Below are 22,184 nucleotides of genomic sequence, written 5' to 3'. Positions count from 1 at the left end.
CTTCCAGGAATGGAGACACCACCCTGGTTTGGTTTTGGAGCCGGGGGAGGAGGGGAGACCAGCTCCGACTGGGTGGGAGCAGGAAAAAAATACGAAGAAAGGAGTCTACGGTGGAGAGAGAAGGTTTGACAGACAATGTCCAAACTAGAATCTCAGCAGATAGGAGAGTGTACAGATCTCAGTACACGTCTGGGGTCCTGCAGGACGTGGATGGATGTGTGGACATGGGCCTAAGATGGAGCACCTTGACTTTGGTACTTCAAACCGAGCCTGTGCCTGGACCTGGACAGAAGCAGGGCTTTGGAGTTTGGCGGACTCAAGTGGATCCCATCTGGCCGGGGAAGTAATGGACCTCCGTGGTCTGGATTTCTTAGCTCTAGAATGTAAACACTCATGCGGTCACTGAGTCACTGTGAGGATGAAGGAAGGTCATGCGTAAACAGCTAGATTTAGTGCTGAGGCTGAGAGTAGAGAGGCTCCTCACACAGATAGAAAACTAAGAAACACCGCTGAGTACCTACTGTGTGCCAAACATGAGAACGTGGCATGCGCGTGCATCAGTTAATTTACTCAATGACAATCCATTACTGTAGCCCTAGGAAGGCAGGGCCGGGCCCTCACATAGAGCTGGGCACATAGTAGGTGCTTCATGAGGCTTCTTGGCTGAAGGATGGGAGGTCCCTATCTCTGGAATAGAGATGATGCTACTAGGCAAGGAGAAGGGACAGGGGAGGACCTCAGTTTCCAGAAGAAAATAAACAGGAATGATCTATTGCCCTAGGAGAAGTGGGAGGAGGAGTTGGTTGGCATAAATTACCCCAGTAGCAGTGAAACAATAGAGGGTGGCAGGAGATTTTAAGGAAACATTTTAACTTAAACAAAAAACTAATTTGAGGTTAAAAAAAAAAAAGTTCAAGGCTCTGAGGTCTGATTCATTAAATTGATAATTTTAGATTCTACCTATGCTATGTGTTCATTGTGCATATAGATTGTGGTGGGCCAGGTTTGAAAGTCAGAGAAGCAAGGGCTTGAGATCCTGGCTATGCCTCTTAGTTGAACAGACCCATAAGAAAAGAAATAAATGGAATTATAGTTATTTATTGAGTCCCTACTTTGTACCAGGCCCTGTGCTAATACTTTATATTCATTGACTCAACAAATAACGTCTAATATTTACAAAGTTCAACAGACTTATTTGGGATCTATTAGTTTCAACTTGGCAAAGCATTCGTGTCTCTTGCTAGGACAGTCATCGTGTGATTGGTCTCCTATGTGTCAGACATCATGCAAGGCACTTTACCTACAGCATTTGGATTCACCAGTTTTCCATGTGACTATAACCCTCTGTGACTGATTGACTAGGCACCAGCCCAATGCCGGACCATTACAAGCACTTAATAAAATGGTGTCATTCATAAGACTTGCAAGTCTTAGTTAATTTCACATACCATCTAATTTCACATACCATCATCTCATTTGAATATTCAAAACCACATGGGAGGTGGGTTGAGCAGAGATTATCTTCTTGTTTGAGAGGTGGAGTAAAATTGCCCCAAATCTGAGGAGTCAAGGATGGGGACTCACAACCAGCCTCAACTTTAAAAGGCACTTACTTTTGTGGGGCTCCCTGCTCAGTGGAGAGTTGGCTTCTTCCTCTCCGTCTGCCCCTCTCCCACTATCCTGCTCTCCCATGCTCTCTCCCTCTCAAATAAATGAATAAAATCTTTAAAAAATTTTTTAAATTACTTTGGAAATCTCTGGTTACAGAAGGAAACTATGGTCTTAGAAGACACAGGAAGAAAGCCCTGAGCATCCAGTTTGTTTTTACCTGATGGACACCAAAGACCAAAGTTCTTTAAGGCTTTTCCCCACTCTTAGCTGACTACAAAGCGGAGAGCCCAAGGTGCGTGAGCTCCAGCAAGTGTAGATCAGCCTGCTGTATGAAGTTGAACCACATGACGCTGACCTACAAAAATGGCAGTTTCATTGGGTTTGATTTAATGTGTAGCACCTGGCCCTCTGCTGCCTCAGTCCTCCTTCTCTGCACTTCTTTGCCTGTTCTGTCACTCATTTTGAATCAAGTTTCCTTTGTCCATTGGTAAGCTGCCTTAAATCCTTAAATACAGATACATAGCAAATAGTCACCCATTCCCATGGTCAGAGGTAACCTCGATGATTTGTGTCTCAGTTTCCAGGGTTTCTCTGCACATTTGTATGCATATTCAAGCAAGGTTGAAAACAGCCTTTAATGATGCCAGCCTGTGTTCTGTTCCTTTAGCAGTTCTCCGCTGAAAGCTGATCCTTTGAAGTCTAGGGCTTTCTCACAACCATGTAACCCATTATTTGACGTTTCCTGAATTCTGGCAGTAGCCAGGGGAATAGATTCCCTATCAGGGCCTGACTGAACAATTCTAAAATGATCAGCACCGTCAGAGAGCCCTTGAAGACATTCCTAACAAATGCAGAAGTTCAAAGTGGTTTAGTTCAGGTGTTATTCTTGGAGCCACTTTTTCAGGATCTTAGGCTACGATCCATCTTGGTAGCAGTGGCTGCGGCCAGGAGAGCGCCAAGCTTCGGGCCCACTGGCCCCAGGGTGGGGTCCCCGCCAGCAGGTGCAGAGCACAGCTGCCCCTTCTCCAGGCCCAGCCTGATGGCTCAGAGTCGCGCAGGCAGTGCCCCTCTATACTTTCTTCCATCACTGGCCAGCTTCATGCTGCTGGAGAGTATGGAGTGCACTGGGGAAGAGCCTGGCTTTTCCCATCAGTATGAGTACCCAGGTTTTCCCAGGCCGGGTGACTCAGGGCAGGGTGCTGAGTGGAAGAAGAGAAATGAGAGCCGGGCTCCCGAGGGCCCTTCTCAGGCACAGCCCAGGGAAGAGCACCATCCTCCCCTCTGGAGACATCCTTGGCCACCTCTACTTTGTGAAGACTGCCAGCCCCACTAAGGGCTTTAGGAGATTGGCAGGAGGAAACCCCAGGGGACCTCAGAGGACACAGCCCTGTAGCTGGTCAGAAGGGCACTGGTCAGGGTCTGCACACCCGAGAATATATTTTGGTATCAGGATGAAAACTGGCAGTCCACAGACCTGCTCTGTTTGGCCTGTCTGGTTTTTTTTTGTTGTTGTTGTTTTAGTGGTACATGTCATAAACCCGGTTATCTGGCTTCTCCAGCAAAGTCCAAAGATCAGGCAACATCACTCGGTGTCTTCTCATGCAACCCCTGGAGCTGAGCCCTGAGAGGGCATTTCCTGCCCAGCCCCCGACACAGAATGCATCTGTCCTCTAGTGCCCAGCTTCCTCATGTGTGTTTCCTACCTGCAGCGCCTGTGAGGGAGAGACTCCTGCCCCCACTCTGTCCAGGTGTTTTATCTGTTTCCTCATCCAAGCAGGACTGAACTCTAAAAGCAACAGCACTGTTTAAAGGGAAGACCTTTCCCTCCATGGGCCCTGGTGCGTCTCACTCCTCCAAAGGAAGCAACACTGGGCTGGAGGCAGGTAAACTGGGAGGCGGGGACTCTAGGAGAGGCTCGCTGGATTGCCAGGAAATTGATCTTTCATGAAGGAACCAGTGTGAGAGGACATCACTTTTATGGGCAAGAAATCTAAGTGTCTTTGGTTAGCTGGTAAGGTGTGGGGTGGGTAATAGGGTGGTTTAATGGGGGAAGAAGGAAGGAAGAGAAAGGATTGTCATCCTGGTAGAGGCCAGGCCTCCCCTTCACCTTGCCTCCACTGTCTTTCTTCTAGATTGTTATGTGCATGAGAGTTAGGTAGCCAAAGAGCTAGAGTTTGTGTTATTTTAAATTTACCATGTGTTTTGGCAGCTTTTCAGGTAAGGTGAGAGGACATAGAACTGATAAAAATTTCAGTCCTCATCAACTCACGCAGACACATTTGGAGGTTACAGGTAGACTCTCCTATTTCCTACACATTTCACAAAATTAGGATGTGTGTATGCAAGCTCCTTATTTCCATACAGTCCAACTAGCCTACATCTGTGTAACTCTACAGTTACCAAGCCCTTTCCTGATACAATCTTAGCAAATTTTCATTGCGAGTTGGGGAAGGTAGGTTTAAAAGTTTTCCCCATTTAATGGGTATGAAAACTCCCAACTCAGGAATAGACGACATCTCCTAATGGACGGATGGATAAAACAATTTTTTTTCTTAATTTTTAAATTAGTAGGTATGGTTAGTCCTATCCATAACAAATCATTAGATTTTACCCTATGATTATCCCTGTTAAGGTTGGTATATACCTTTCAATCTGTTTCTTCCCATAGCTATCCTTTGTTTTCAGTGATACCCCATCGGCTCATGGCTGGCCTAACGAGGGTTTCGTTATGTATGCATAAAGCAATAAATATATATTTTTGCTTATGTGACAGCATCATAATATATCGATGGGAGAAAGGTGGTTACACATTCATATAAGTGGTTTCCAGTTGTTTGCTGCCATAAGCATTACCTTTTAGGAACACCTAAAAAATACTTCTGAAAAAAATAATTAATTAAAAAAAATATTTCTGGAGGAGGGTCATGAGACCGTCTAGGAGTAAAGCAGAATAGAGACCAATTTTTTTTTTTAATTTATTTGACAGACAGAGATCACAAGTAGGCAGAGAGGCAGGCAGAGAGAGCGAGAGAGGAGGAAGCAGGCTCCCTGCCAAGCAGAGAGCCCGATGCGGGGCTCGATCCCAAGACCTTGGGATCATGACCTGAGCCGAAGGCAGAGGCTTAACCCACTGAGCCACCCAGGCGCCCCTAGAGACCAAATTTTAAACACCACTGTCACTCACAGTATCATCTGAGATAATATGCACCGCCCCCTCCTTCGTCTTTTCCCCCAGCCCCTCCCACACTGGGTTCTAGAATTTCCCTTCCCCTTTTTTTTTTTTTGGCTGTCACCTATGGTGGGAATGTGAGATGCCCTAATGGGCTGTGGGAGATCTCTCTGTGTGAGCTGGCACTCGGGAATCACTCACATCTCTTCCTTTGGCATCTCCAACCAGGCCTGTGGGATCCAGACCCAACAGAGAGTGGAAAAGAGATTTGAACCTCCAGGATGGCATTCAGGCTTAAGTTCCGAGCTGTGAGTTTTTCCTTAACTTCAGATTATTTTTTTTATTGTAATTAACCAAAAACTAACTTTAAGTAATGTGGTCAAATGTTATACATTTGAATTACTTTAAATCCCCTTGGTTTAAAATTTAAGTCAAGTGACGTATTTAGGGAGCCATTTGGATTCCCAATCCCAGTCCCTCAACCCAGGAAAGAGACATTTCTTTGGAGATCTAGTGTTGAAAAAAAGAGGTCCTATGATAAACTGTGAAGGAAGCAGAACTGGGGTGACAATGGCTGCAGGCAGGGGATATGTTCAGTGAAAGTCTGACACATGAATGATGAAGGGAGAGTGTCCATGTGAAAATTCAGAAAAGTGTTCTGGGCAGAGGGATGGCAAGAGCAAAGGCCCTGCGGTAGGAATAAATGACGGAAACAGAAGGAACCCCAGAATGGCAGGGAAGCCACATTTTTCTCTGCGCTGGACTCCTGGCCACCCCAAGGGCCATGGGACCCAGTGTGATGATCCGATCCCCACCGCCTACCCTGGGCCCTCTGTATAGTACTAATGTGTCAGTCTTACTTCCTTACTGTTTGTCTTTGTAAAATGGGATGTTAGTGTCGGTGGCCTCAGCGCTTTAGAATCTAGCTGGGCACTACGTAGTAAGATGTTTTCTGATTAGCTAAAGTGGTGTTAAGCCTGGGCAGTAAAAAGATGCACAGAAATAGACCCATTAGACCTTTCAGGCTCACTCCCTCTTGCTTTACACAGTTTTAATGACCATTAATTAAATGGATAAATGAATGAGGTGAGCTGTTTTCTTAATCCACAACAGGTTAGAAATAGCAATATAATGATGGCTTCTGATAATGATAATGCAGGCAGTTCCTGCTACATATACTTAGAGAGACAACTCAGACCTAACTGCTAATACCGTGCAAACAACAAGGACTAAAAAAAATCACCAAAACCCTCCCCAGACACATGCACACACACAGGCACGCACGCACACACAGGAAAAATTGAAAGCTTAGCTGTCTGGGCCTGTTTCAGGTAGAAAAACAGCTCTGAGTTGCTTCAGAAATAAAGAGATGGTCACTAGGTTTTGCAAAAGGAGGTCATTGGGAGGCTGTTGGAGTCCATTTGGTGCTGGCAGGCAAAGTCCGTGTGTATTCTGTTTTAAAAGTGGATCACGTAACTGGTCAAACATCTGAGACAGAAGCAGCTCTCCTTCTAAGTGCCAGCGATGGGGACGGTCATAGTAAATACTTCAGGGACATGGACAGTCAGTGGCTCAAACCTCCCTTCAAAGGATTTCAAAGTCCCTGATAGAACCCAGAGTTCATTCTCTTCCCTGGACCCCTCCCCAGGACCACCAGGGGTCTTTTTTGTGTGTGTTTTTAAGCTTTTTAATTGTGGGATATTCACAGGAAAGGGAAAAACATAGGATTAGTACAGCTCAAGGATTTATCACAAAGCAAATGACCACAACCCATTGTCAACGCCTCAAATTCCAGCATCCTCCCACAGCCTTACCCCCTCCTTCCCAACACAGTGACCCTCACGTGACTTCTATGGTAAGTCCTTGCTTTTTTCCTCAGTAATACCAGTTAAGCATGCGTTCCTGAGCACTAAGATTTACGTTTGGGCCGGTTCCGGGAATTTCATACACGTGGAATCCAACAGTATGAACCCTTACGTCTGGTTTCTCTAACCTAAGCGACTACCTTTGTGAGAATGCCTATCCATTTCCTTCCACGTAACAAGCGGTTTATTTTCATCCTGGGTTATCTGGCCACTTTTGATGCCCCAAATGCAATTTCCTAACAGTATTACATTGTAGGAGCATTTTTTTGGTTAATATTCCATCCTATTAATGGAGGTGGGCTTCTGGGCTGTTTCGTGCACTGTGCTGCTGAGGACAAATTTGGGTGACTTTGTCTTTTGGGGAACATATGTGTCCATGTCTCTTGGGCATATGTCTGGGATTGGAGGTGTAGACACTGGGTTTAAATCTAATGGTAGTTTAATTCTCCCGTTTCCTTCGGTTGTGATACAGAGCACCTTTAATGTGTTTATGAATTATCCTTTGTGAAGGATATGAATTATTTGTGAAGGATATGAATTATTGTGAAGGATTTATGAATTATCATTTGTGAAGGGCCTGTTCCAGTCCCTGGAACATTTTTTAAATTAGATTTTTTTTCTTGATATCTGAACACTCTTCACGTATTCTGAAATAAGCTCTTGGTCAGTTCTATGTGCTCTAGACCTCTCCCTCTGCTCTGGTTGGCCTTTTCACGGTCATAAAAATATATTTTCCTTTATGGTTAATGCATCTTGTACACTATTTAAGAAGTCTTTCCCCCACCCCGAGTTCATGAGTATTTGTTGATGTTGTTTTCTAGAAGTCCCAATTATTTTGGCTTTTACATTTAGATAAATGCTTGGGTGTGTAGGGTGTCCGGTAGAGGGTCAGGTCTGATCTGTTGCTGTTTGGGTCCACATTTATCGTGGGTCACCTTCACCCTGCTGCTCTGCAGAGTTATGGCTGCAAATCTAATGTCCATATGTGTTCCCAAACTCTCTATGCTTTCTGCTCATCCCTGTTTGGGCAACTACATATTCCTATAAGGAAAAGGAGATAGGAAATTAGTGAAAATGCTTGCTGGTTAATGTGGGTGGAATTGGTAACTGGGTTAGGACTTGAACTCTGTCAACTAGGAGCAGTCCTGCCACATGGGGGAGAGTTATTTCCGCTTCTCTGGCGCCCTGTCTCCCAGCCTCTATACCTCGCTCCTCCTATTAGAAGGACTAATGACTTCATATGTGTACAGTATTCAGAACAGGACCCGGGTAAGTGCTCAGTACAGAGCAGTCACAATCTTTAGTCTACGAGGTAAAAACTCCTGTCAAGCCAAACCCTAGCATGAACGGATAGATCCCAAGCCAAACCCTAGCCTGAACGGATAGATCGAAGTCATGCCGTGTAGTATACTATTTGGACATCTTTACAGCAAAAAATATCAGAAGGTTTGATCACAAGGTGCTGCCCAGGCCCCAGAGAGTGTCTCTCATCTTACTTTCCCCAACTGGAAAGTTCTGAATTCAGAAGCACCTTGGCCCAGAGGCTCAGCAAGGACTGTGGGCCTCTATTATTAGCACAGTTTTGTAGCCTCAGGTAAGACTCTGGGTGGGCCTCGATCTTGCATTGATACATTTAATCCAATCAGTGTTACCTTACCCGGCAGCCGCAGGCACAGAAAGCGCTGAATGAAAGTACTTTTAGAAGTTTGTGTGTAAATAGGGACCATGCAAAGTATGCGTAGGTTCTTCTGAAGCATGATACTGAGTTGTATCTGAGGTGGGATGAAAATGCGAAAATACCCCATAGCAAACTGCTCCCCTAAAGGGAGGGATTCAGGAGTGACACAGACACACAGCATCTAGATTTCTTCGAGACCTTATGGAAAAATAGGAAAACGATAATCCTGAACTAGAATGAAATAGATATCATCCCTCATCAATTATCAGGATGCATACACATGAAAAGAAAGCCTCCTGATTGAACCAGCATTTTGCCTTTTCAATTAGAATAGAAAAGGGAAAGGTTTCCCCTTCCAGTATTTTTTTCTTCTTTTAATTTTATCTATTCGCTCCTCGTTGGGAGTGACAGAAAAGCAACATGACCGTGCTTAGCCCTGTGCCCCACCGCAAAGCCCACCGTTACTGTTAGCGGGAGGCTTATTGGGCTGGATGTCCAAGGCCGCCCCCAAGAGCCCCTGAGATGGTGTGTGCAGCCTGCCTGGCCAGGGCTGGAGAGGGAGCTGAGTTCAGTGAGTGAACACGGGCCAATGGACTGCCATCGCCACGAGACGCTGCTTTGAAAGTCGCCCGGAGGAGACTTGCTGGCTGGTCACTGCCTCCAAGGACTAGCTTTGAAGTCTGGCACCCACTAGCAAAATCATTATCCCTCGAATAAGAACAGCCCCAGGGCTGATTTGATTTCTCTGCCCACTCTCGAAGCACTGAGTCCTGACCCTTGGACTGATGTGCCTAACTAGCATCTGAGGCTGCCGAGAAGTGACCTCAGTCCTGAGGTTCCCGATGAGACTAATCAAAGCTTCCCACTCACTCTTCTAACACCGGAGGTTCCTGGTGAAAACTACACTGGTTAATGTGTACTGAGTGCTTCTCGTGCTCATTGGGGACTGTGCTATGTGCTATAAATATTTTAGCTGATTTTACTCTGATCGGGACATTATTCCCATTCTACACAGCAGCACATGAAGTCAGGGAGAGCAAACAGTAGAACCGGAAACTGGGCTTAGGCACTTTGACCAACCAGAGTTAAGTGTACATAACCACCGACTTCTCAACCCCGGGGACAGTCCTTCTCAGTGGGTTCTAGGAAGTAGCACTGCTGATTTCCTCCTCCCAAGGGAGGAGAGGGCTCTTGGTTTAGGGATTAAACTCATGGGCCCTTCCACTCTTCCTTTGTGCAGAGCAGGGCTACTGGTAAACTGAGCCTCATTTACCTTCCTGTAAAACCAGGATCATGTGGCCAAGGGAAGGGGCCTGGGTTTTGCAATAAGATCGAGGTTTGATCTCTGCTTAGCAAACCTGAGTAGTGCTGTGCCATGCCCCCTAACCCTTCCAGAAACCTCCACTAGAAAGGAAGCTACTATCCCTCCTGGGAAGGCATTTGTGTGATCATCTGGGGGTCAGCCCTCACCTAACTGGGTAGCTCTTAGGGTAAGTGCCATGATAGGCCCTCCCTGGGACAGGTCCTCTCACAGCCAGCCAAAGCTGTGTGGCCACATGGGGAGTACACAAGGCAGAAGAGGGTGAAATTAGGGACATGGTTCACCAAAGCCCAGATGAACTGGCTAGGTGAACTAGGGCACCCGTCTAGAGCTAAGATCAGCCCCCCTCCCCTTGCTCAGCCTGGCTAATCCAGCCCAGCCCCGTGGCAGACCCAGGGCTCCAGCTGGCCAAGTGTCTTAACTGCAGAGTCCAGGCTAGGAGGGCAGAAAGCACCCCAAAGACTGATAAGGCCAAACAATCCTGGCTTTGTTTTGGAAGGATTTGTCCCTGAGTTTCCAGTTGGCTTTTATCTGTGTCTCAACCTCTTCAGCCTCACAGGCGCTAAACTAGAAGATTCAGGGTCTTGTGTTGCAGAGAGCAGGGGACGGGGTGGGATTGAGGGGCCGCGGCGAGCGAGCCCCCACTTGCTGGGCTGTGCGGCCCGCGCTGGGACGGGGGCGGGGAGCGGGGGGCGCCGGGGGGGGGGGGGACAGGGCGCGCGGGACAAACGCTGCCTTCAGGACCCGGGCCGAATGAGGTTCTTCCGCAGCCTGGGCGCCTGGCTTTGCTCCGAAGCTGGGCGAGGTCACGATGGGCTCATTAAGCCGGCAGGTAGGCAGTGCCCCGGCGGCGGCAGGCGGTCCTGGAATGTGCGAGGGGCGTGATGACAACCGCTGCCGCCGGCCTCTTTGCGCAACACCTTCGCTATATATACTCGGGCCGCCGCGGCTGAGCTCCGCCTGGGTGCCTCCTTCGGTCCATTACCTGCGCGCGGAGCGCTGGTGAGTACCCGCTGGCCCAGGGCGCTTCCTTCTCCCTCCTTGCCCTGGAAAGAACCTTCATTTACGCTTCCCACACTTGATTCTTTCAGATAGCCCTCGATGTTCACCCCTCCAGGAACTTGGCTGGTTTGGGGCTGAAGACAAAATAATACACCTTCCCTAAATTATCAGATTCTATTTGTGTTCTCAGTGTGACTGCTTTTGCTGTTACAACTCCCATGAGGATGCTGTTAGTGCTGACCCTGTTATTAGTCAACCACGGGTGGGGGGCGGGGGGGCGTCTGTAATTATATATATTCTGGAATTCGTGGCTTGGGGAGGGGAAAATGGAGGAATGGAAGGGGCCACATAGGAATCAGGACGGCAGGGCTCTCTTTTTTTGGTCATTTTCTAGCAGTGTGACCTAAAGCAGGTGTCTATGAACCCCTGGGCCTAAGTGTCCCCCGCCTTGTGAGAAGGGGAAGGGAACCCTCTCCCAGCCTTTCCTGCGCTGAAAATTCCAGGTTTGTGCGGCTGTCCAGTAATGGCATTCCCACCAGTGTGACTTCCATGTGTCACCATTCTTGTTTTTGGAGTTACCGATCTAAAGTGACTGCAGGATACAGTCAAGGTTGCTGGTCCCATCAGGGCAGGCTGCCAACCGCACAGGGCTGGTCTTTTCAGATTGTGTTGGGAGAACAGAGCCCACAGTTTTTCAGTGTTTGCAAAGTCAGAGGATACCAGGTGAGCAGTCTGGGGGGATGGCTTTCAAGGAAATACGCACAGGTGTGGTCGGCTTGGGAGGGCACCCAGCATCTCTAGGCCAGAAACAGGTGGCACATGGAACGGAATTAATTCAGTCTTCAGATTCCCAGAGGTAGGAGTGTCAGAATCGACTCATTTTCCTTAGGGAGGTGGCAACTTTCTCAAACAATAATCGATTTCATGGAGGCAGCTTGTGGATTTCATCACTCAGAATCCCCTCTCCCTCCCTGTGTCTATTCACAAGCAATTTCTGTTAGCTCTGCTTGGTTGGGACCTGTTTTTCTTCCTCTTGCCCCCACTCCTGAGCTGGAGTTCTCGAAGTTGTTAAAGGTTGGGTATTGAAAAGGTTGTGCCTCAGAGGAGCAACCATTATTTGAGGTTGTTAAGAGTATTTGAATCTCTCTGCTCCTGCCAGCCAACCTGCTGATAATGATCTCTATTTTTGTAACTTTGGGAACCGGTTGCAGGAAGAGCATGCTTGTACAAGGTTTGGATGTTTAACAAATTGCCCCTTCCAAAATCCACCCCAAATCACTCAACCACCTCATAGAAACAAGTCCCCAGTGGTGGGAGAATGGACGTCTGGATTATAGCTGTTAGGCACTAAGCTGACATAAAAATAGCCTGGATTCAGTTTAATGAAGAAAACAGCTTCTTGGGATCAGTGATTTGGAATAAACTTTTAACACCATTTTCAGCCACCTTCCTCCCTGCCTGCCCTCTTCCTCTCCCCCACTCCACTGTAGGGACTGAGGAATGGCAGTATCAAGAGGAAGTAGTCAGGACATCCCACTGAATTCAGAAATGCCCCAGAGTGCAAAAAGAGGGCTGCAGACAGATTGCAATGCGTTAAAAGTGGTTTCGGTCATTAGGGCTTTTAACCCCCACCCCCAACACAATGCACAAGAATTGGTATAGTTAAAAGTGAATGGCAGGATTTATTTTAAAAGTTCATAAAAGTACACTGAAAGTGCATCCTGAGGGTGTAGTTTGGTAATACAGCCCAGGTTTAAAGAGATAGAATAAATGTATTTTTAAAACCCCGTTCGTGGGGCGCCTGGGTGGCTCAGACATTAAACGTCTGCCTTCGGCTCAGGTCATGATCCCAGCGTCCTGAGATTGAGCCCCATATTGGCTCCCTGCACAGTGGGGAGCCTGCTTCTCCCTCTCCAGTTCCCTTGTGCTTGTGTTCTTTCTCTCACTCTCTCTCTCTGTCATAAATAAATTAAAAAAAAAAAAAACCCATTCATGCCTATAGTCAAAAGTCTAAACTAAAGCCATCTATGAATGCAAAGCCGAGGCCAACTGCTTCATCTCCTGTGTCACGCACCTCCCCCCGCAACTACCGTGTCTTTGGGATTATTTTGCCTTGTGATGGCTGAAGGAAGCTGAAAAAAAAAAAGTAGCCATTGCCCTTTTGGGAATTTTTGAAGTCTAGATCATTCTTTCAACGTCTGAAAGGATTTCTGAAGCGTATTGAACATTGGACTCAAGACTACCTTAGTTTGAATTGTTCCCGAGGGTGTAAGTCTGTACAACATGAAGCAGTTAATTTCTTTGTGTCTTGGTTTTTCTTCCTAGGTAGAATTAGCATGAAAGTACAAGTGCTTAGAAGTAAATTTGCAGAAGTGAAGTGCATGTCAGATGGGACGGGTTAGTTTGCTGGGACTTGCTGGGACGGGTTAGTTTGCCGTGGGGTGCTCCCTGCGGTGCTGGAGGCCACTGCCTGGGAGGAGACAGGGGGCCTGTCTCTCCTCTCTCTGCAGGACGCTGCCCTGCCTCTTCCCCCTCCCCCTTGGGATGGCGGCTGCTGTTCTGAGTACAGAACAATGCCTAGTGGAGGGGTTGGGTGACTGCCAGGTGCCCTACATTTTCCTGCTCCCCAGGTCTGAGAAGTGTCCTCTCCTTGGCCTGAGGAGTTCCTCTTGGCAGGTGGTACACATGTGGATGTGGGAAGTCCAGCCGAAAGGGTTATTCTGCACAAGCCAATGCAGTTGTAGGGATGAGTAGTGGGGAGCAAGAGAGTAGGTATGTGCTCAGACCCACCAGCCTCATGCCTAGGGGTTAAAACAAACAATCAAAAAATCTTTATGGGTATTAGTACCAAACAGACAAAGTGGATGACTTGATGCTTCTCTGATTTTTCTGGCAGGTAGCAAGAGAGTGCTGGAGTGTGCCCTTGGGAATGTAGGGCGAGGGAACAGCTAGATCAGAGGATACCCTGGGGAGAGAAACTTGGGGGGGGGGGCTCAAAGGTGCCAAAGACCCAAGCAGCTGCTCACAGCCCCTTCCTAGAGAAGCAGATTCCAGACAGGCCAGTGTCTGGTACCCTGCTCCCCACTGGGAGAGTGGCCTGAGATTCAGTTTGGGGCCTCTGTCCTGCTCACTCACTGTCACCTTTTCCTGCTTAGCTGAGACTCTTAAAAAGGTTTGGCCTCTGCTGAATCCAGGTCTCCGTTAGGCCAGAAGCCTTTGTGGGAACAGCAAGCAGCCTGTCATTCCGTCATTCTTGGCTGGCATCTCTGGCCCTCTAAAGGATTAAGCAGGAGGGACCCCTGCAGGGGGACGATACCAGCCAGCTCTCCCGCAAGTCCCTGGAGCCTGGAGCTTGGTGGCACGTGGCTTGGAGGGAGCCCAGAGGATTCCTCATCACTCTGTCTCAGCCACTGGCTGAGAGGTCTGTGGAAAGGGGCCCCCGCTTGGGAACCGGCATTCCTGTGTTCCAGTCCTGACCCATCTGCAGGTAGCCGTGGGACTTTTTAAATTTCTCTGTGCCTCAGTCTTTCTGTAAGCTGGAAAGAACTTGGTTATTGTAAAATTTAATGAGGTCGCGGGTCACATAGGACACTCCCCCATCACAAAACAATGTTAGTGCCTTTCTCTTGTGCTTTAGGTTCCTTTATTGGACAGATATTAACAGAGGGTTCGCTGCTGTGCTGAGCCCTGAGAGTCCGAGCTTATGGTCTAGGGCCCAGTGGCATTTGGGCTGTGCCTTGTCCAAGATGCAGTTCATTCCACAGAGTGCTCCGGTCTTACTCTGCAAGGCACTCTGCTCAGGGCCTCATGCAGGCCCATTAATCAGTCAATCCTGCAACAGCTCAGGGAGGGAAATGAGATTGTCCACATTTTGGAGATGTTGAAACTGAGGCTTAGAGAGGTTCAGGGTCCCACACCATGGCAGCACTCCGCAGACCTGGTCCTCACCCACTGCGGGGTGCTGTCTTGGTGCTGTGTGCTGGGCGCTATCCTGGCAGCAGACCTGGCAGCTCCGGGGGCAGCCGCCTCAGGGTCCATCATAGGCAGTTGGTTCCAAGGCCTCCCTTTCCTCCAGAACCGCCGGGTCCGCCCGCACGCACAAGAGCTGGGGGTTTTGCTGCCTGGGAAGGGGAGGTGACCTGTGTGCCCATGCTGCTGAGAAGAGTGGTCGCAGTAGAGAAGACAAGAATTCTAAGAAGGAGGCGTGGAGACGATCATAGAAGGTTTTTTTGCCTTCCGGTGGTACTGGCTAAGAGTAAAACGAGGGCCTGGAGGTGAATGAGGCCAGCAAAGTCCTCACAGAGTAAGTTGGTATTCGAGGCCCGTCAGTGGGTGGGAGCCCTTGCCGGCAGGTCCTGTTCCTCTGCACCAGCGCCAAGTGGGGGTCTACTTAACCCACTGCTCACCGTGCTCTAAGCGCCCTGGACATTGGACTGGGCGAAGTGTCTGTTTCTGTATTTGCTGGATACTTGGTGACCACTCAGAAATCCAGTCCCTGAAAACACAATTTAAATGGGCAAATAGCCACCCCTCTGACCTAAGTGGGGATGAGAGTTTCCCAAGTGGGGCTGCCGTGACGTTCAGGGCCCAATTTCTTGGTGCAGGGCTTCCATCCAGCAGATCTCATCCAACCCAGCTTATGGTGGGGGATAAACTGCAGGCTTGATGTGTTTCCCAGTCAGGGACCTGGTGCCTCCCTTCAGCAAACCCTGAATGCGGACTCCTCCATTCCCAAATATGAGCAGCACGGTGATGTGTAGTCTACTGAGCACTGGGAGAAAAAGCATTAACATATGGGTCTTGCCCTCAAAGTTAAACAGCAGTTGAGAAGGCTGTAGGGATGTGCAAAGATATAGGAGTATGATTCTAGAGTGAATTAAGATTATAAAAGGAGAGGTTGTAGAAGGTCATAGTAGGTTTTCAAATTCTTCCTTCAAGCTACCCTGGAGCAGAATAAGCCAAGTATATAGGAACCCCTAGCAGATCTGTGAGTAGTTCAGAGTCGCCCCTTGCAAGCTCAAAGCAGTGCTTTGTATCCCGTCTTTTTAATTTTGAATTCAGAGAAGTCTTGTCCTCTATATTCCAATGTCCCTGATTATTTTACTGCAATAGCTGAAAACCACAGAAGGTTGAACAAGGTGTCAAACACTATTCTGAGAACGTTTAATACATAACACCCTTAAGCATAACAATCCTTCATTGGTCATGTATCCTAATTTGACATGTAGGGAAACAGAAGCGAAGGAACTAGCCCAGAGTCACAAGCAAATGGCATCGCTGAGACTTGAAACCAGGTAGCTGGGATGCAGTCTGAAGCTCTAGACCAGTTATTCTCAGTCCCCAAGGGACATTGGCCAATGTCTGGAGATCTTTTGGGTTGTCGAAACCAAGGGGGAGAGGTATGTCGAGAAGAGAGACCAGGAACGCTGCCTCTCCTACGGTAACACAAAACAACTGGCACAGCAAAGCATCATCGGCCCCGAATGTCAGGAGCGCCCAGGCTGAGCACGGGCTCCATGTAAATATCCTGTGTCCAGTGTAAGTCACCCACCAGGCACACTCTTCAGCCTCCCCACCCCCAAGTTACGGGAGTAAAACCGCACTCCGGGAAAATACCTTTACAGTATGGCCAAGGATATTGTAAATCAGGGCCCCAGCCTCACTGACTGTTGAAAAACTGTCCCTCCCCTGCTGGGTGACTTCGGTCAAGTGGCATAATCTCTTTTTACGCTCCCGGTTTTCCTGTTTGCAAGTGGGGATGAGCATGACCCCTTTCTCGCATAAAGATTGCAGGAGATAATACGTGTCATGGCCCAGCACAGCACCTGGCACCTCGCTGGAGCTCGTTAAACAGTAGTTGTTATTAGAAATCAATGACTCTGTGTGTGGCAGGAAGCCCTATGAGTCACACAGGCAGTGCTGCCTGACACATGGGGGTGGTCAGAGGAGCCGGTGGGACTCAGGCGGGTGTGGAGGGAGGGCTTGGACTGAAAGATAGGGGGAGGACCTTCTGAAGAGGGGTGCTCCCCAGGCAAGAGCAGAGGATGGCACCCTACAGAGAGGACTCAGGGCCCCAAACTGAGGCCAGTGTGACCTGGGGAGGGGATCATTTAGGGAGCAGCGGGCAGTAAAGAAATGGGGAGTCCCTGTGCAATTACAGCTGGGTGCTGGGAAAGTTAACCCCCGGGAGGCACCGGGGCCCAAACCAGTTAAACAGGCTGCCGTGTGTTGGTTGGCACTGGGGCCCAGCCTTGTGGGGTGGCCCCGGGAGCCAGAGACCACAAGCTGTGATGTTCCCAGCTCAAGTCAGCAGGTCCTGGTGCTGGCTGGGTGCGGGGGCTGGCAGAGATGACCTTGCAGTTCTGGAAGGTGTGATAGCAGGGATGGCAAACAATGTGGGGGTGATGGGGAAGTCCTGAAGGGGAAAGCTCCAAGGGGCCCCAAGGTGGCTGAAGTTTGATGCAGGTGAATGCTTTTGTGCCAAAACCTGGAGAGGCAGGTGCTTTGAGACCCAGTCCACGGAGCTGTTGCTTCCTCCCTGGGCTCTGTATGTGGAAGTGGGGTGCTGACTTCTACCGCCTGAGCATTGAGGCATCTTCCGATGAGCCTGGTAATGAGGTGTTAATCAGATACAGTGCACGTTTGGTGCCATTATTGCATGACTCATTCCTTCCAGGAGCTTTCCAGACTTGGAGCTGAGAGGCAGGACCAACTCTGGAGTCAGACCCTCTCAAATCATGCTGTGGACCTGGGCCAAGTGGCTCTACCCCTCTGAGTGCTTTGGTTTTCTCATCTGTAAAATGGGAATAACACTAACCCCTCTCAGGGGTACTGGGAGGAGGAACCTTAACCACTTGATCAGACAGGTTACTGTCCCAAGCACTTTGCAGAAATTAATTCATTGAAGCTGTCTAATAACCCAGTGGGTTATGGACTGTTATAAGCCCCATTCTGCATAGGGGAAACTGAGGCATGGAGCAGTTGAGTGACTGCCTTAAAATCTGGGGCAGAGCTGGCATGGGATTCAGAACATCTGCGCTGTGTAAAGTCCCCAGCCTAGCGCCTGACTGAAATGAAGAGAGCACCAAGAGTGCGTCTTTCCCCAAAACCCTGGGGCTAAGGATCCCTGTGTTTGGAGAGTCACAGAGGCAGACCCCTTAGCTGCACTCCACTAAGCATGGGGACCTGGCTCTGTCTTTTCTTATCTCTGTGCTATTTCAAACCTGAGCCAGTTCACCTGCAGAGTGGACTTGAGCTGAGCTTAGAGCTCTCTCCAGCCAGCCTTGGTTCTCCTCCCAAGCCACCCAGCTCCCACCTCTCATGCGGGGGCCCCAGCCTCGTAGCCACCTTCCAGCACACTCCAGGAGGCTCATCCCCTGCCCCACCCTAGCAGGCCTCAAGAACAGCAGGGTTTGCCCCACCTTTGATGGTCAGCTGTAAGAAGGAATTTCATTGAGCCGGAGGAAGGAGTCAAACCTGGGGCAGGCACAGCAACTCCAGAAGGCCAGACGTTTGAAGCAATGTCTAGCCTAGAAACCAATTGAGTGGCCTGCAGAGAACGCCCAGCCCAGGAGCGGCTGCCAGAAAAGGCTAGGGATTCAAACTGACCCGAGCTCACAGCTCTACACCCTGGGTCCTTGGATAAGTTACCTAGCCTCCTTGACCCCCAGTTTCTTCATCTGTCTAATGGGAGAACAATAACTCCCTGAATGGGTGGCTGCTAGGTTGAGCACAGCCAGGCCCGGTCAGTACAGGCTCTCCTGCCGGCCAGGCAGGTCCCAACGTCCTATGTGGAAAGCATGTCAGGCCAGTTGTGTGCCAGGCCCTGTGCTGGATGCTCGTTAAGTTGAAATGAAAGGCCTGGTTGTGTATTCATGGAAGCCGGTGCCTGCAAGACGTTCTTCCTTGTGATCGTGGAAGAACATGTCGTGTCCTGCAGTTCGCGGGGAAAGTCGAAATGCCCTACGCGGATGAAACCCCCTCCTGATGGGGACACCCAGAATCAGCTGAGGTCTTGGCTTTACCAGGATGAAGAAGAGTGCCACCATGGGTATCCCCGAACCATCGTACCTTGTGGGTCTGGGGTTGGGCGACATCTCTTACGAGAATTTGATAATTTCATACAGAAGAAGAATAAGTCCCCCACAATCCCATCACCCACTCTGAATCCTGTGCAGCCGTCCCAGAGCCTATGAGAACATGGTGTGAGTAGGACAAAGAAGTACCTTTTATTCACAATTTAGCTAAGGTGTTTCCTGGACTTTTTCTTTTTATCTTCTTCTGGCTCTTTATCACCTTTTCAGTGGCATGCTGTTAGGCCTCACAGATCGACTGTGGTTAATACAATTTCCCTATTTTTACTTTTCATCTCTTTTGACAGTGTGGCAACATCTTTTCGGTCTGCATCCTGTTCATTCAGTCAATCCCCATTTATTGGGTCTTGCCGATGTGCCAGGCAAGAGCTTCAGACCCCCAGGATACAGTGAGGATCTAGACAGAGCCTCTATTTGAGGGGTAGAGCTTACATTTTGGTAGGCAGGAAGTAGATCCATCTAAGAAAAATAGGCAAGGAGTCCGACCCAGATTCTGGGAACGTCTCTTCAAAGAAGTGATCAGAACAGGGAGGTATTTTGTATTTTCTGGGAGAAAATGTTCCTAGATTCTTAATTCCTAGAAGTGAAATGACTAGGTTAGAGATGTATTAAAAAAAAAATAAAGGATTCTGTACTGGTGCTCCTCTCACTGCATCTTCTCTAGCATAGCATAGTATACCTAAGAAATAATTTTCTGCTGATCTGATGGTCGAAACTTAACTCCCTGTTCCATTTTGCATATCTTGGGTTGTTAATGAGGCCAGATTCTTATTTTGTAGTATTTTAGTCACCTGTACTTCCTCTTCTGTGAATTGTTTGTTCCAGTCCTTTGTCCTGCCCTTGTCTAACGTGTGTCAAAGGACAAGGACCACAAGGAGTGGACTTCCAAGTGTGTCACGAGCCACACTTCCTGTCTGTGTAAGCAAGAAAGGCTTTGTTGAGAAAATGGGTTATGAGGAAATCTCTATCAAACGTTGGAAGGAATGTGGTTCTGACAAAGGGTCATTAATCCAGCCGCATCGCATAGTCCTAATTGCCTGCCTGATGCCAGGCACTTTCTAGGTATCACCATTAATCTCATAACCCTGCAAAGTATGAAGAACTATCCACATTTTATAGATGGGAGATGTGTATGTCTTTATGCTCAGGGATATGAAAGGATATTCCTAAACACACCCACTGATAAGTGGCACCATTGGAAACCAGCTCCGGCAGGTCACGCTGCTCACAGAAGACCCGGTGGTGGGTCAGGCAGGTAGAACGTATATGAGGATCTACACATACATTATGTCCCCTGGATGAGGTTCGGTGCAGACCTGTAGTTTAGAAATAAAAAGCAGATGAGGGACCCATTGTAGGGCTTGAAGACTTGGTGTTCCATGAGTTGAAGATGAATAGGTTTGCATCCCCTTGCTGAGTGAAGGAGAGTCAAGACAGACGTCGAGAGAGGGAAGTGAGAGAAAGTTCAGCTGACTTGAGGCTAGAATGGAAAAACATTAAGACGGGGTCTGATGTAGCGACAGCCAAGGCGAGCAGGTGAGGGAGACCCAGAGGTGGAAATAGGGTGTTCAAGAGCCCACACTTGGAAGGTGTCCTAGCACGACACCCTTCATTTCTTCCAAATCTCTGCAGCTACTGGTTCTTTCTGACACAGCACCTGAGAGTGACGCCTTTTAGTGGCTGCGTCTATAAGCTCTGTTTTCTGTCCACAGACCATGGCTCCTTGGCCCGAGCTGGAAAATGCCCAGCCCAACCCCAATAAATACCTGGAAGGGGCCACCACTCAGCAACCCACCACACCTGGGAAAGGCAAGGAGACCAACAAAAGTAAGTGTTGCCCATTCTGCCCCAGCCTGGCCTCCTGTGAGGACCTCCGGAGACTCTGGTCTGACCCGTATTCTCATGGCCTCTGTTTCTTGTTTGGATAGATGACACAGAGATCCCTGTGACCAAGATTGAACTTCTGCCATCCAATTCCACTGTGGCACTTATAGAGGAGCCCACCGAGGTGGCAGACCCCTGGGACCTGCCTGAGCTTCGGGACACTGGGATCAAGTGGTCAGGTAAAAGTAGGCAGGAGGAACCCCCATCAGTGAGGTGTCCACCGTGTCGTGTCCTTTGTGTTGTCCTTTTCTTGCCCTTGCTCTGATGCCCTTCAAACAAAGGTCCTGGCTTAGGGATACCTCCTGGCAGTCTTGGAGGCTTCAAGTCCAAGCACAGTGTGAGGACTGGGGGGCCTTTTGTTCTCCCTCATTCAGCGAGATCCCAGTGCTGGAACACTAGACACTGTGCTGCTCCCCATGATCCACTGTGGTCTGACTGGCTCCCAGGAGCTGTGCTCGGGATGCAGCAGTGAACAGATGGGGTTCCTCACTGAGAGCTTCTGGATGGGGGGAGTCTCCCCACCTAAATGTGGGCATCAAGGAAGGCTTGCAGAAGATAGACTATACAACCAGCATGGCTGGTATGCAGGCAAATGCTGCATTTCTTTCCCGGGTACAGGGTGTGGGGTCTGTCTGCAGCTCAGACAGCTGGGAGAGAGGAGGTGAGAACCGCTGTAAGAAGGATCAGAGAAAATAGCATTCAAGGACATAGCATTCCAGGATGTGTGCACACCCCAACCCTCCCCAAGTGGAGCCTGTGATTGCTACCTCATGGCCACGTTCTAGAAAGTATCCTGTGCTGTTCTGAACGTGCTTAGGAGAGTCATTATCTCTGACCCCACACTTAGCAGGTGCCAAGTGCCCTTAACTGCCCTGCTCAGCAGCACTGGTTCAGCCAAGCATGGAGTCTGGCTTGCCTATCAGTGCCCCAGACCCCGTAGGACCCCTCCTCTCCAAAGCTGATCCTTTAGAGACACCTCACCACGGGCTTCAACTAAATGGACTATAGTGGTGATTGCTTTGAAAACTGCAGTTATGGCTGTGTCCCATCTCTAGGCCTTGATTATAGCCACCTGGAGGGGAGGTGTAGAAGGGAGAAGGGGGGACCTCTGAGCTCACTGCCAAATTTCTGAGTTTTGGGCACTAACAGACTTTATCCCTTTCCCCTTACCCCAGAGAGAGACACCAAAGGGAAGATTCTCTGTGTCTTCCAAGGAATTGGAAAATTTATTTTGCTTCTGGGATTTCTCTACTTCTTTGTGTGCTCCTTGGATGTCCTCAGCAGTGCCTTCCAGCTGGTTGGAGGTATGGATGGAAGGGACAAAGATCTAGGGCGAGGGGATTTGGGGGTTCACATGGTCACAATGCAGCAAGCCCTCTCCAGCTGTAGCCTCTCAGCCTGTTTTAGGGCAGTAAGTCACCTGACATCTTGTGAAGTCATGCCCCTATTTTACAGAAGAGAAAACTGATGTCTGTAAAGGGGCTGTGACTGTTGGCTGATGTCGCTTAGGTCAGCAGCCAGGGCTGGAGCCAGTTCCAAGCTGTCTGCCTCCTGTGTTTGT

The 22,184-nt window shown here is 48.9% G+C and overlaps 1 protein-coding gene across 3 annotated transcripts in view; it reads left to right on the top strand.

The window, feature by feature from the left end:
- Positions 1-22,184, top strand: part of SLC34A2 (solute carrier family 34 member 2) — an 80,231-nt gene that overhangs the window by 44,630 nt on the left and 13,417 nt on the right. The window contains exons 1-5 of one of the 3 annotated variants that reach the window (XM_045998045.1): positions 3,358-3,494; positions 5,009-5,088; positions 20,452-20,566; positions 20,668-20,802; positions 21,799-21,927. In XM_045998045.1, the coding sequence (XP_045854001.1) occupies positions 5,062-5,088; positions 20,452-20,566; positions 20,668-20,802; positions 21,799-21,927 (406 nt within the window). In that variant the 5' untranslated portion in view covers positions 3,358-3,494; positions 5,009-5,061. Of the gene's footprint in view, positions 1-3,357; positions 3,495-5,008; positions 5,089-10,554; positions 10,647-20,451; positions 20,567-20,667; positions 20,803-21,798; positions 21,928-22,184 lie in introns of those variants that run through there. The other 2 variants (XM_045998049.1, XM_045998050.1) reach the window with 2 other exon arrangements.

The sequence above is a fragment of the Meles meles genome, chromosome 2 (genome assembly GCF_922984935.1).
Source record: "Meles meles chromosome 2, mMelMel3.1 paternal haplotype, whole genome shotgun sequence".
Taxonomy (NCBI): domain Eukaryota; kingdom Metazoa; phylum Chordata; class Mammalia; order Carnivora; family Mustelidae; genus Meles; species Meles meles.
This window is presented reverse-complemented; position numbering and strand designations above follow the sequence as displayed.